General features: G+C 45.2%; 1 protein-coding gene across 7 annotated transcripts in view; it reads left to right on the forward strand.

Annotated features, from left to right (window-relative positions):
• Nucleotides 1-16,001, forward strand: part of LOC140408828 (Krueppel-like factor 3) — a 133,060-nt gene that overhangs the window by 96,337 nt on the left and 20,722 nt on the right. For 6 of the 7 annotated variants that reach the window (XM_072496566.1, XM_072496571.1, XM_072496564.1 and 3 more), the window contains 2 exons: nt 2,242-2,338; nt 15,516-15,948. In XM_072496566.1, the coding sequence (XP_072352667.1) occupies nt 2,242-2,338; nt 15,516-15,948 (530 nt within the window). The remainder of the gene's footprint in view (nt 1-2,241; nt 2,339-15,515; nt 15,949-16,001) is intronic. The other variant, XM_072496570.1, reaches the window with a different exon arrangement.

Below are 16,001 nucleotides of genomic sequence, written 5' to 3' on the forward strand. Positions count from 1 at the left end.
ATAGAGGTATACAAAATTATGAGGGGCATAGACAGAGTGGATAGTCAGAGGCTTTTCCCCAGGGTAGAGGGGTCAATTACTAGGGGGCATAGGTTTAAGGTGAGAGGGGCAAGGTTTAGAGTAGATGTACGAGGCAAGTTTTTTACGCAGAGGGTAGTGGGTGCCTGGAACTCACTACCGGAGGAGGTAGTGGAAGCAGGGACGATAGGGACATTTAAGGGGCATCTTGACAAATATATGAATAGGATGGGAATAGAAGGATACGGACCCAGGAAGTGTAGAAGATTGTAGTTTAGTCGGGCAGTATGGTCGGCACGGGCTTGGAGGGCCGAAGGGCCTGTTCCTGTGCTGTACATTTCTTTGTTCTTTGTTCTTTGTAAGATGGTATATTTACATAGCTTTATACACTGGCTCTTGGCCGCGCGTACCGTTTCCGCCCACCCTCCATGCTATCTCCCGCTCATCCATCCCCTCAAACAGTCTCTCGTTCCCCCCCCCCGCCCCCCCCCCCCCCCTCAGGGTTGCTGCTGCTGCTGATCGACCTTCTTCTAACACTCCGCGAGATATTCTAGGAACGGTTGCCACCGCCTGTAGAACCCCTGTGCAGACCCTCTCAAAGCAAACTTAATTCTCTCCAATTTTATGAACCCCGCCATGTCGTTAATCCAGGCCTCCAGGCTAGGGGGCTTCGCCTCCTGCCAGAATAGCAAGGCCCTTCGCCGGGCTACTAGGGACGCAAAGGCCAGAATTCCGGCCTCTTTTGCCTCCTGCACTCCCGGCTCATCCACTACTCCAAATATTGCTAGCCCCCAGCCACTCCTCTCCAGAACCCCTCCAATGCCGGGCATGACCAAAACATATGGACATGGTTCGCCGGGCTCCCTGAACATCTTTCACATCTATCCTCTACCCCAAAGAACCTACTCAGCCTCACCCTCATCAAATGCGCTCTGTGAACCACCTTAAATTGTATCAGACTGAGCCTGGCACACGAGGAGGAGGTATTAACCCTACCCAGGGCGTCGGCCCATAGCCCTTCCTCAATCTCCTCCCCCAGCTCCTCCTCCCATTTACCTTTCAGTTCTTCTATTAGCGCTTCCCCCTCTTCTTTCATCTCTTGGTATATTTCCGACACCTTGCCCTCCCCGACCCATACCCCCGAGATCACCCTATCTTGAACTTCTTGTGCCTGGAACAACGGAAATTCCCTCACCTATCGCCTCACAAAAGCCCTCACCTGCATATATCTAAATGCATTTCCCGGGGGCAAGTTTGCAATTATTGAATCGTGTATTTGTAATTGCACTGAAAGTGTTTGGGATATGGGTTGAATGGAGCTAGTTTTTCTTCACATTGTTTTGTGTTGCAATGCAGGAAAGCTCCACTTTATCGCTTCATTGAAAATTCCCAAAAGACTCATACTTCCTGTTGTGTGGCATATTTTTGGTGCATCCTTTTTTTCAAATATGTATTGATGAAGTAACTTATGGATATGATTTGTGTTAATAAATGAAGTGCAGCTTTTAATTTGCACTGAGTCATGTACTTACATTATGTCCTTTGTTTGTTATATTGGGTCACATTGTGTCATGCAAAAGCTTGAATGTAATACTTTAATACAAGAAAAACAATGCAAATATTTTTATATTTATGTAAGAAGCTAGCATTGTAAACAGAATGAACTGCAACTGAAAACTTGGCAAACACTTAGTTTATGATCCAGATTAAGATCCAGATGGAAACCATTTTAAATTTAACCATTTTACAAAATTATAAAAGTGACTATTCAAATCACAGCTTTCACAGATATGTAATTTATTGGGCCTGATTTTGGCTCACTGGAAGCCCATTCACTTACACAGCTGTAAAATTAGACATATTCTCAAGAGATTTGAGGGGTGGGGCAGGGAGAGGCAGGTGTATGGTGGGGGAAGGCTGCACAGCAGCTGGCTTTTCTTGGGTATTGTGTTGGGCTGGGTTTTTTTTTGTATAGATGAAGATCAATAGTGGTGTGCCCTCATTAGTATCAATCTGTCATTCTTCCGCAGTTTGAGAGAGGGAACCTATTGTACAACCCTCAAGGAAGTGGACAATACTGGTTGATACTTCCCCATTTGTACTTGGAGCCTACATTTCAGATGCTCTGGCACACTTCCACAGCTACACTTGAGTTGACCTTTCTGTGTAGGTACGGAATTAGTTCATGATTCAAGCTCAAGACTTTCCGTTTTCTTTTGACAGGCAGAAAGCACAACTCTTCTGGCGTTGCAACATATTCAAAATGCTGATGTTTGACCATTTGCCTGGTAAACAAGACCCAATGGAGCCAGTTTCAATGGTGAGTTTGAATTGGCATCGCAAATAGTTGGTTAAGGAGCAATAGCTCCGAGAGTAAAATCCATTACTTCAATTTAAGAGTCTTACCAATTTTCTGATTCAGGACTTTCTACATGCTTCACCAATGCAGGTGGAATGGTCATGCTAATTTACAGGAGAATTTCCATCTTCAAAACATGTGATTATGTTTCAGCTCACAGAGTTTATCCAATTAATAGCCAAACCATGCAGGTCCAAAAGCTCTCATTTTGATTGACCGTCTGTGCCATTAGCTAATCTTAATTGGAATAAAAGGAAGAACACAAGCAAGAGTTTCCACTCCTCATGATCATTATCCAATGACCCTTTGCTGGAAATATCCACCTGACTTCGGATAAGAACAGGTTCAAACAGGTCCTGCCATTTGTTTTTAAATTTGGAGTACCCAATTCATTATTTTCCAATTAAGGGGCAATTTAACGTGGCTAATCCACCTACGCTGCACATCGTTGGGTTGTGGGGGTGAAACCCACGCAAACAGTGGGAGAATGTGCAAACTCCACACGGACAGTGACCGAGAGCCGGTATCGAACTTGGGACCTCGGTGCTGTGAAGCAGCAGTGCTAACCACTGCGCCACCGTGCTGCCCTGCCTGCCACTTGATACGAAATACGAGAAGGAGTAGGCCATGTAGTTGCTCAAACTGTTCTGCTTTTCAATGCAATTATGGTTGGTCTTCTACCCCAAGTACACTGGCTCATAACCCTTAATTATCTTCATACTCAAAAATCTATCCATCTTTGTCTTGAATATACTCGACGAATAAGCATGCACTGCTCTCTGGGTGGATAATTCCAAAGATTCACCGCACTTTGAATGAAGAAAGGTTTCCTCATCTCAGCCCTAAATGGCCAATCCCTTATTCTGAGACTGTAACCCTACTTTCTGTATTTCCCCAGTCAGGGAGAAGCATTTACCCTAATAAGCCCCTTAACAATTTAATGGGCGGGATTCTCCGACCCCCCCCCGCCGGGTCGGAGAATTGCCGGGGGGTGGCGTGAATCCCGCCCCCGCCGGCCGCCGAATTCTCCGGCGCTGGAGAATTGGCGGGGGCGGGAATCATGCCGCGCCGGTCGGCCCCCCCCCCCCGGCGATTCTCCAACCCGCGCTGGGCCGAAGTCCCGCTCGTTCTATGCAGGTCCCACTGTCGTATATTGGACTAGGTCCCTTACCGGTGGGACGTGGCGGCGCGGGCAGGCTCCAGGGTCCTGGGGGGGGGGGGGGTGCCTCCACGGTGGCCTGGCCCGCGATCGAGGCCCACCGATCCGCGGGTGGTCCTGTGCCGTGGGGGCACTCTTTTCCTACGCGCCGGCCGTGTAAGCCTCCGCGATGGCCGATGCGTAGGTGAACCCCCCCCTCTGCGCATGTGCGGGGTTGACGTCAGCAGCCGCTGACGCTCCCGCGAATGCGCGGACCCGCGCCGGCCGGCGGAGTCCCTTCAGCCCCAGCTGGCGCGGCGCCAAAGGCCTTCCATGCCAGCCGGTGGGGCGCCAACCGGGGCGGGCCTAGCCCCTGAAGGTACGGAGGATTCCGCACCTTTGGGGCGGCCCGAAGCCGGAGTGGTTCACGCCACTCCTTCCCGCCGGAACCCCCCGCCCCACCGGGTACGGGAGAATCCCGCCCAATATGTTTCAATTTGAATGCTTCTCATTCTTCTGAACTCCAGGGAATATAAACCTAGTCTACTTGATCTGTCCGTAGAACAATCTCCTCATCTCAAGAATCAGCCTAGTGAACCTTTGCCCTCCCTCTAGGGCAAGTGTGTCCTTCCAGAAGCAGAACAAACTATACAATGTAGGTGTGGCCTCATCAGTGCCCTGTATAATTTTAGTAAGACTACTTTACTCTTGTACTCCAATTCCTCTGTAATTAAGGTAACATACCATTTGTCTTCCTAATTGCTTGCTGTACCCACTTGTTAACTTTGTCATTCTTGTGCAAGGACACCCAGATCCCTCCCCCCAATTGCAAATATTTCACAGATTCTCAGTCTCTCACTGTTAAATATTTTTTCTTCACACTAAAGTGGATAACTTCACACTTTATTATATCTGCCATGTTCTTGTTGACACATCTGACCCGTTTATATTCTTCTGCAGCCTGATTGCATCTTCCTCACTGCTTACTTTCCACCTGACTGTATTACCAGCAAACTTCAATATGCAACACTCAGTTCCCTCAGGCCCAAGCACTCATCCTTGTAGTACCTCCCTAATTATAGCCTGCTAACCCAAACATGTCCTGTTTATTCCTACTCTGTTTTCTGTCCACGAGGAGGTGGTGACATGGTGATATTGTCATTGGACTAGTACTCCAGAGACCCAGGATAATGCTTTAGACACCATGGGTGGAATTTGAATGGTACCTTAGTGTAAACTATTGTAACCGTGAAATTACGTGAAAACAAAATGTTGTTGAACAGTTCTGTAGAAATAATAACTAAATCAGGTAAATCTAGAGCTACAACTGAGGAGTTTGTCTTGCCATGGTTAAGGAACAATTGAATAATGAGTTGCAAAATATTCAGGAGCTGCTATGATCAATGAATTACTTGTTTTATTCTCAGCCATGTTCCTCCCTCATTCACTCTTCTTCTCAAAGCATTGATTATTTGCAGGAAAAAATATTCCCAGATGCAGATCATCTTCCAATGCCAGTCATAACATGACCATTATTACCTCCATCATTGCAGGGAGGCAAAGATAATCTTCATGCCCCTGTTTGTTGATTTATTTGTCTGCAAACAATATGGGCTGGATTTTGCAGTCAACCCGCCAGGTGTGTTTCAGTGGGTGGGGTGGCATGTAAAGTAAGTTAGGTGGCTAGCCCATCATTTTCCCGCCCACTCCGAGCATACCCTCACAAAATGCTGGATGGGTGGATGCTGAAATCGGTAGCTCCCCTGTCATATTTAAATGAATAATTAAAGGACAATTAGGCTTGTTAGCAAGCCTATTGACCGGGATAATATGCTGTCCACGCCATAGTATGGCTGGCGTGGGCAGTTGGGTGGGAGTGGGCAGGTTGTTCTTTTTTTTGTGTGGCCTAGATGAAAATTGGCAAGAAGGAAGGTGTGGGGGGTCACCTTATCTTGGGGATGCACTGCGTGCATTCGGGAAACACCCCCCAAGATATCATCACTCTCTCTTGCTCACTGCCTGCCCTCCAAAAGCTGCCCCCCCCTCCTTTCCCCTCCCTGTGCTTTCGGACCCCTTCCCACCCTAAAAGGGGATTTTCACGTTAGCTTTATTGCAGTGTTAATGTAAGCCTATTTGTGATGCTAATGAAAGATTATTATTATTGAAGTCCAGAACATGCCTTTCTGTGGCAAACATAGTCTCCTTATTGCAGTCCAGCAGTGCCCACTACTGACTATTGGCATTTTCAACACTGCTAGAGTTTTCAGCCAATTAGATTGGCTCGCAGCTCTCAAGGGTGGTCCTTCCTCCCACGGAGGGGGAAGAGGTCCTACCCTCGTTTAGTTTAGCCCATCTCCATTGTGTCCCGGCTGCCTGGCAGCATGTCTGCCGATTGACTTTCCTTCCAGGGGTAGGTGGTGAGCAGTTCACCCCTGCCCTCAGTAAAATTCAGCCCTGTATCTCAAAAACTAATCAACTAATTTCAACAAAACTTGATACACAGAGATCATCATAGATCATCATAGAATTTACAGTGCAGAAGGAGGCCATTCGGCCCATCGAGTCCACACCAGCTCTTGGAAAGAGCACCCTACCCAAGGGCACACCTCCACCCTATCCCCATAACCCAGCAACCCCACCCAACACTAAGGGCAATTTTGGACACTAAGGGCAATTTATCATGGCCAGTCCACCTAACCTGCACATCTTTGGACTGTGGGAGGAAACCGGAGCACCCGGAGGAAACCCACGCACACACGGGGAGGATGTGCAGACTCTGCACAGACAGTGACCCAAGCCGGAATCGAACCTGGGACCCTGGAGCTGTGAAGCAATTGTGCTATCCACAATGCTACCGTGCTAATGGTATGGCCCAAGGGAGAATGATTCATTTTTGGCAGAGATACAGGTCCATATCCCAGAATATTTTTAAAGGATCCATCAACATTAGGAGATGGTGCCAATTGGCCTTTTTTTAGAATGTGTTGTTGTATTTGGAACACTGTTGATTTTTAGAATGTGGTGGATTGTCTCAGCTGTTGCGCTGTAATTTGTCACAGCTGTCAAAACGTGGGCAGAGTTTTCCAAGCAAATTGTTGGATGTTGATTGGCCTGAAGCCTCCCCAGTGACGTGGAAACTCTGACTAAAATGATTTCTTTCTTCAGCTTTGGAGTTACAGAGCATCAATCATTCAGGGATTTCAAGGAAGAGCTGCACAGTTGTACGTTGAGTTAGCATGAGGTATGCGCTCTACTCAGTATCGTCTTGTTTATATTTGAGCCTTGACGAGGACTTAACAAAACTATTCAACTGGAAAGCAATTCACAGACAACCCTCATCATATTCTGCCCTGACATTCGCAATAAGGATTTTTTGACCAATCTTTTCCTCCCTAACTCTGGGGAGAAGGAGAGAGCCTTTCTGAACTGTGTCTCAGCTATTCACTAGATAAAATTCCGGATCGGTCAGTACAGCTAACTGTTAAAAGGAAAAACATAAATCAGAACGAAGAGGTCAGCTGTCACACTGCTACAGTCTGTATCAAAAGTGTCACGTTAATTTTAGAAGGAGCAGTCAGAGCATTGCTATTCCGATCCAGTGATGGAACCCAGGCAAGCAGTGTGCCTGTAGCAAATAATATGGACAATGTGTGAAAATGACTGTGTGGCTCAAATATTATTATTAACTAGTGACAATCCTTGCGACGGTACAATATATGCAACCTTTAGGGACATTTAAAAATGACGGGCAGGACCTGATACTGGAGTTTTTACCCCCATTTCATTTTATTTTCATTTAATTTTAATTTCATTTTTCATTTCATTGCATTCCTGGCACCAGCAATCACAAATAGAAATATAAGATGGTAGGAACATTTAGCAGGTCAGGCAACATCAGTGAAGAAAGAAACCAAGGGTTAATGGTCTTTCATTATATTTGAAATATTAACTCGGTTATTCTCCTCAACGATGTTGCCTGATCTACTGACTGTTTCCAGGATCTTATTTTTTTAATTTATACTGTAATTAACATGATTTAAGTGATGAGGATGATCTGTTCCCAACATAGAGACTGGCGGTGTTTAAGAATTAAGAACGATTTGGTATCACGGAAATTCAACCTTGTTCACCTAGACTTTTCTGGACAAATCCAAAAACACTGAGCGGGATTCTCCACTCCCGCGCCGAAGTGGCCGCGCCGTCGTGAACGCCGTTGAGGTTCACAACAGCGCAAAACGGCCCCGATCCCGACCGATTCAGGCCCTGACAATGGGCTAGGATCGGGGCCGCGTCATCTACACGCGCCAGGCCTTGTCGCCCGCGTAAAGGCGGCGCCGCATAGATGACGCGGCCGGCGCCGTATAACTGGCGTCACCCGCGCATGCGTGGCTGCCGTCCTCTCTAAGTCCGCCCCGCAAGAAGTTGGCGGACGGATCTTGCGGGGCCGCGGAAGGAAGGAGGTCCTCCTTCAGAGAGGACGGCCCGACGATCGGTGGGCACCGATCGTGGGTCATGCCACATTTAAGGTACCCACCCGGTGCAGGATCCCCCCTTCACCCCCCCCCCCCCCCCCCCGCAGGCCGCCCCCCCCCCCCCCTCCCCAGCGTTCACGCACCATTCATGATGGCAGCGACCAGGTATGGACGGCGCCGGGGAGAACCCGCCGTTTTGGCCTGGCCGCTTGGCCCATCCGTCTCTGAGAATAGCGGGGGTGCCGGAGAATCGCCATTTTGGGTGTCTCCGCCGATTCTCCGGCCTGCAGCCCGCGGAACTCGACGGGACCGTTCCCGCCGCTTGGGAGAATCGCTGGAGGGCGTCGGACCGGTGTCCCGGGAAATCTTGGCGGCCCAGGCGATTCTCCCAACCGGCGCGGGAGTGGAGAATCTCGCCCACTATCTGGGCAAAGCCACAAAATGTCCTGTGGTTCAAAAGTCAAGTTTAAAATGATCCCATTTGACCACTTGTTTTACCATGTGAGCCTCTGAACCATTAATGACTATCCTCCACTTGGTCAATTACTTTGCTTTTTAAAAAGATTTAGAGTACCCAATTCATTTTTTCCAATTAAAGGGCAATTTAGCGTGGCCAATCCACCTACCCTGCACGTCTTTGGGTTCTGGGGGTGAAACCCACGCTAACACTGGGAGAATGTGCAAACTCCACACGGATAGTGACCCAGAGCCGGGATCGAACCTGGGATCCCGAGTGGCAGCAGGGCTAACCCACTGTGCTGCCCCACTTGGTCAATTACTAATGGAATATTTTGTGTGTACTTCATTTTTGGGCAGATCCTGTTGTAGCTGTTCTGGAATAGTTGGGGCAGAAACCCCAGTATCAGGTAACGCCAATTCTGTTGGACAGGTTATGATTCTTCCCACTGAGATGCTGCTCCTATGTTCAGGGTATCAGTTGATTTTTAATCTCATGGAAGTAAAACAAATTGACTGAACATTGGCATCTCTCAAATTGAAGCTACAGTAATATTATTCATTGGGCACTTTTAGCTGAAGGCACATGCAAACACTTCAATCTGTTACCATTATTTGACTGACTGCGGAGGTGCTACAGATCCATTGGGTTTGAATTCTACTTTTCTGTGTAGAACCTACTGCTTTTGGTGCTATTGCATGCCGATACCCCATGTAACTGTTTCACCGGCTTGCTGTTTCATCTTCAAGTGTGCCTGGTGCTGCCCCATTGACCTTGAGTCAATCCTTTGGCACAATGCCCATGGATGAGAGAAGCATGTGCCAGATATTTATTTGATTATTTCAAGGATTTTGAGCAAAACCCAGAATCTGTTGCCCATCCCTAACTGTACTTGAGAAGGTGGTGGTGAGGTACCTTCTTGGATTGCTACATCCCATCAGGTGCAGCACTGCCAACAGTACTTTGTAAGGGATTCCCAATTTTTGACCCAGTGACAGTGAAGGAATGGTGATCTATGTCATGAGATCCCAGATTATGATGACATATAAATCTGCTGCTGAAGACTCACAGAATCTCATGGATGTCCAGTTTTGAGCCTCACATTTGTTCCACTTTGTTAATCCGTTGGGTTTCTACAACAGCTTTCGGTCATTTTTTTTTCCCCCTGATGTCAGATTTAGGCCATTACTCTCTCGAGTTTGGAAGAATGAGAGGAGATCTAATTGAATATAAAAGATGATAATGGGGATTGACAAAGTAGACATAGAGAGGATGTTTTCTCTTGTATGGCAATCTAGAACGAGGGCTCATAGTTTTAGGATAAGGGGTAGCAGATTTAAAACAGTGATGAGGAGAAATCATTTCTCTCAAAGGGTTGTGAATCTATAGAATTCACCATCCCAGAGTGTGGTGAACGCCGGAACATTGAGTAAATTTAAGGAGGAGATAGACAGATTTTTAATTAGTAAATGTTTATAAGGTTATGGAGAGCGGCCGGGAAAGTAGAGTTAAGGCCAAGATTAGAACAGCCATGATTGTATTGAATGGTGGAGCAGGCTCGAGGGGCTGAATTACCTACACCTACTCCGAGTTCTGATGTTCGTAGTGAAATTCCAATTTGAAGTAGTGAGATTTGAATTCATAACATCTGGGTTCCAACTCCGGTACCAGAACCAATAGAGTCAGAACCAATAGATAAGCCAAGCTTAAAAAAACTCCAACTGAATTTTTTTTTAAAACTGTACTGTGAATAACTATATCAGGTGTGAAACATCAGCAGACTTTGCATTTTATTCCAACATAGTGTTGAAAGTCAGCAGGGAGGCAGGCATCATTAGCAAAGCAGCAATTATCAACACCACTTTAAAGACTCAATCCTTGAAGCAGCCATCAATGATCAGAATTTCCACTTTATACAGGTCTTGCAACTTCCACAAAGGAAGAATATCTTGTCCTGGACGTTACTTGTTTAGTAAATGTTAGTTATTTTGTACAGTGTGGTACATGGTAGAAAACAGACTTGTTGATCGGGCCTTCTATCCAAAGGGCAGACGCTTCTTTATTTGGATAATTGGCTGTAAGAAGTTTAACAGAGCGAGTCTAGTAGCCTCCAGTGTATTTTGTTTGTACAGCAAGTCAGATTCCATCCCTGCTAAGTTCCCAAAGCAACAGAGTTAGATCCATGATGTTACAAATTTGACCTGTTGTCAGTTTTCAGCTCAGTGATGTCGGGAAAAGGAAAGAAATGAGACATTGGGAGCGGTTTACCAGCCCCACCCCACCGGAATCTTGATCGGATGTGGCCTCTCCCGGGATTCCTGATGGTTATTACGCTTTGCGTGATTAACCAGATCTCGTGAGACATCGCGATTCGGATCATGCCCACAATGTGCGGGGTCCAGAATCACATAGTTAAGTGAGCTTAGAAGCTCACTTAACTTTATCTACAACGAATCGAATGGCCACCCGGAATCTACTGGCCTCACCAAGGAGACTTCAGCTGGGCACTGTTTAGCATTGGTTCCCGCAAATGGGCACCAAGCAGAACGGCATTTGGGATTGGGGGGGGGGGCTCACCCAGGCAATCTGAATCCCCCGGGTGGTCAGCCTCTGGGCAGGGTGGAACCCTGGCACTGGTGATGCCACCTGGGCACCTTGACACTGCCAGCCTGGCAACATGGCAGTGCCAGCTGGGCACCTGGTAGTTCCACCTGGGTACCACCCTGTCACTGCCAGGATTTCCAGGTGGCATTGCCTGGCTAGCAGGGGCACTGCCAGGCTGGCATTTTTCCCACAACAGGGATCGGGCCCGGTGGTGCCCTGCCCATGTGTGGTGGGGTGCTGGAGACCTGAAGTCCCGCTTATAGGTGAGTTAGAACATTGGGGGTGGCCCGAGTTCATTTCGAGGATCGAATGGAGAAGCATTTCTTCCTGCGGTAAGGAGCTCCACTCATCGTAGCTCCTCAGTACAGGAAATGACACTAGGTGCAGCCTCCGCAAGGGGTTGCGGTATGGAGTAAGTAGGTGAGAGTACCGAAATAGCAACAAAGTGCCGTTCGATTGTGCAGTTGTTCCCGGTGCTACAACCCAGCGAATCCCACCCAGAACGGCCACCCAGAACGGACTCTGATTTCCTTTGATTAAATCGCGGCCAATATTTATTCTCATTACATTCTGAGGAAAATTTATCTTCTCTTGACCCTAATTTGGTCTGGAGAAGTGGAGAAGATGATTCACATAGACTGATATTAATGCTTGCAGGAAATGCGCTTTATCATGGGCAAGCAATTTAATTAAATCTAATTCTATACTTCTCAATGCATGAATTGATTTAAGACAACTCTCACCAAAGACTCAGGGGAACTGTGCTTAGATCAGGCTATCATGATGTGAATCAAATGTAATCTCAAGAGGTTTAACAGTACAAATAAGGTTTCATATTCAACAAAGCTCAACATGACCATTCAGCACAGGCGAGACTGCTGTTACCTTTCTGAACAAAGGACTCCATGATGCATTAAATTGGGGAGGCAGGGGGATAACATTCGCATCACTTCGGTACCTTTTAATGAGCAGGAAGAATTTGGATATTGGTTAATTGATACAGCTTTGCCCATTGAATAAGATTTGTAGAAAGAGATTTGTTTATAGTGTTGATCATTGAAGGTTCCACTGTTCATGTAGGTATTGTATTCTTTAGCAATGTATGCTGAAGAAAAAACGCAATTGTCGTATTTGTGAATGGGGGGGCTGAGTAATCTTCAAATGATTCTGTATATTTTAGATAGGAACGAACAGAGTGGGGAGCTGAACATCAATTTTACCAAATAGAAATGCAATGAGCAACTCCTGCTAGTATCTCTTCTACCACTTACTTGCTTCTTTCGCCAAAAAAACATAAATATTTGGCATTATTCTTACATGATCTATCAATATCCTTACAAAAAGAACAGAAATTAGGTGATAATGTTTGGTGCAGTGTCCTGGCTAATGCCTTCATCTTCAACACTTTAAAGTATCACATTTTTTTGAGGTAAAAAGTAGTGTAAATGTCTCCCTTTCTGCTGTCATTGCTGCAATTAACTAAATTCTTAAGAACGTTATAAAGACAGGCCATAGTGATCATACTGAGGATTTCCACTCCCCAAGAAATTGAGACAGAACACAGCACTGTGTTTCCCCACAATGTTGTGCCTGAGCTCAGTAATGCTCTGCATGAACACAATGGTTTTATCAGTCAAATAACCATCTGCCCAGACAATCCAAAAAGAGTTAATATATGTCAACAGGAGGAAGATGTAAAACAGATTAAAATATTGAATTGGCAGCCGCACTAATTAATGCTGACATATCTGACAAATGATCTGATTGGGAATCTAGTCACATATAACTTGGAGTCACATATAACTTGGAGCCACACTTGGATTCTTGGAACTCTGGGATGGGAAAGAGGAAAGAAGGAAAGAAAGACTAGCTTTTATGTATCGCCTTTCATTTCATTATTCTGTGATGTGCCAAAACATTTCACAGTCAATGAAGTACTTTCCCGAAGTTGCAATGTAGGAAACAAGTAAACATATAAAGTACCTGAGGAAGCAAGAACCTTTTCTTGTGATCTGGAGGCTGGGTGTATATTAAGAAAGAGTTAATAAAAATAACTGGACAACACGTTGGCCTGTTTAATTTTTTTCTGTCCCACTCCTACCTATTCACAAAAAAATCCATGTTTGTCACCAGTTCTGTGTAAAACCATATACAGTCATTGACTTTATCAGTCTCTTCACATCTATGAAGTGCAGCAGACATTCCAAAAAGCAAATGGGCCAATAAACCTGGCAATCCTGCCAATCAGAATTTTAGCATGACAACGTTCGGTTCTTAAAGGAACAATGTCTCAATTACTGAGATGACAATTGGCAGTCATGTCACTTTCAACCCAATGGTCATAAATATCACCAACCCGTGACATTGTTGCGATGAAATAACACATTTCTGTGTCAGTTATGTCGTCACATTATAATGTCTAATAAATCTAAAAATAAAAACCGGAAAAGCTGGAAATACTCAGCAGGTCTGGCAGTATCTGTGAAGACAGAAACAGGGTTAGGGTCAGGTCGGTGACCTATCTCCAAAGCTAAAATAGTTTGAAATGTGATAGGTTTAAAGCAAGTATAGAGTCAGGTAAAGAGGGAATGGCAGAACAAAAGGGAAAGCCTGTGTTGGTTAGAGGGCAGGTGAGATTAAATAACAAAAGGGATGATGGTGCGAGGTAAAAGGGGGAGTAACGGAACAAGTAAAGAAACAAAACAGATTGGACAAGAAGAATGGTAAATGACAACAGTTAAATCATTACCAGCTCCTTCTGCCTGAAAAAGTAGGAGTCATGATTTTGATTTGAAATTGTTAAACTGATGTTGAGTTTGGAAGGTAGCAACGTGCCTAATAAAAAGACAAGATGCTGTTTCTCGAGTTTCCATTGAACTTCATTGAAACAGTGTGGAAGACCAAGGACATATCACACAAGACATATCACACACTTCACATGAAGACAGCTCCTCTTCGAAGAAAGGTCAAATTCTTCCACAGCATTTAATTGTGTCAATTGCATCATTCTAATAGCTGTTAGTTTGTTAAGTTTAATTGCCTTTTATTCCATTTTAGTAATTTAGTAAATGGAGGGGTGTTTTAGATATTCAGTTGCTAAAAGTGCTAAACCACTATGCCACACACTCCCTAGATCTGGTAAAGTTCTAGTTTAGTCACATTGCACCTGTTCCCTATTGGGTTTTGTGTAGCACCTCTAATTTCACACGTGTATGATTACCCTAAATGTTGTTTTAGCTTCCAACTTGAATCCAGTACATATCCTCAAACCCTAAGAATTCCAGTAATTCTTCTACATATAATGATGACAGTGTGAAGTTGGATAATAGCACAATTCGAGGAAACAAAGTTGAAAGACCACCATTCATTTTACTATTAGCAGCAAGCATCACTATAGTTTCATATTTTCATGCCCTAAGCTACTCTTGGGACACAATCCAAGAATGTTTTCTTTTACCTCAAGAAACCTTGGTTTAAATTATAAGAATCTGATTTAACCTTTGCATACCTGTATTAAAATCTCAAAAATATGTTACCTTTTTGTAAACTTGATGCTGCCAATTAGGAAATGTTTATATATATTTTTTTCCTTATACACGATGGTGGAGAATTCCTGCTCCTCTGAGCTTCGGGTGATCTATTCTAGCCCTGATTCTCTTCTCTGCTGGGTTGGTCTGGCAGGAGACACACAGTCACTTTCTGCTCGAGCTGCTGAGCTAAAATTGCAGGTGGGTCCAGATTATATCATCCAAGGCCCAAAATGCTATTGACAGATGTCCTTTTCAGAAAATATATTTTTATTCAAGCAAGATTTTCATTATAACAAAAACAACCACATTACAGCAAATTCCACCTCCGCTTTATACCAGAACTGCCCCTGCTGAGGCTCAAAGAACCTCTGAGTCTGACCGTGATCCCTTGCTCAGCGTCTGCCTTGTGTAATACTAACCGGGCATTAGTCGTATGAGGGATCCTATTCCATCAAACTACACTCATTTCCTCCAAAAAAATCAGTCATAAATCAGGCAAAAGGGCCAAAGACCGAAGTACCCTGGCGGGAGCCACCGCGTGTGCAAGTGCCCACCACATAGCAGCCATGGGAAGTTCGATTGACAGATGTCCTGCTGGCTGCTCGGGAAAGTAGAGTGAGTAAATGAAAATCAGCATCTGTCAGTTTTGTGGCTCTGGGATTGGTAAGTAATGGCCAGTTTTAAATGGCCCATCAGCTTTCCACCAGATCGATAGGATTCAAATCCTGCCCATTGACCTTCAAATTATGCCAACGTTTCGGATCAAAGTTCAAATATGAGAAACTACATTCCCTGTGGATGGTTGATGTCTACTGGTGAATGTTTAATATCTTCACAATACTTCACAAATTATCAAAGAGCTAAAAACTGGAGTGATCCAAAGTGATTCCAGAGTTGTAAAGTTCTTTCTAATAATTCTCCAACCTTTTTCTTACAGCCATTCCAACATGGGTATAGGGTCCGAATAAAGAACGATATTAAACCGGAGAATAAGCACAGCATCATTTACTCCCATGACTGCCACAGTGGACTCTTTCAATCGCTTGAGGCTAATGGAAGCCAACTTGAACCAGTCGATCTTTCACTGAACAAAAGGCACTCTCCGCATATGTCAAGCTCCCCCTCTTCCCCCTATTCAATGGCAATGCTATCGTCTGCATCTCCTACAATGAACATATCTCGATCCAATTCACCGCATAAGAGGTCACCTCAGCCTCCTATCAGCATGCCGCTGACCATCCCCACAGTGCTTACAACACCACTGTTATCCCGCTCAGGCTTGTACTCAGTTATTCATCCAGTGGTGGTACAGCCTGTCGTGTACACGCAACCTATAATGATAAAGGAGGAGATGAGAAATAATCAACAAGGTGAGTGCACTTACTGAGGACTGCATTGTATTATCTGAGCAGGTCATAGATAT

This window comes from Scyliorhinus torazame, chromosome 3 (assembly GCF_047496885.1).
Source record: "Scyliorhinus torazame isolate Kashiwa2021f chromosome 3, sScyTor2.1, whole genome shotgun sequence".
Taxonomy (NCBI): domain Eukaryota; kingdom Metazoa; phylum Chordata; class Chondrichthyes; order Carcharhiniformes; family Scyliorhinidae; genus Scyliorhinus; species Scyliorhinus torazame.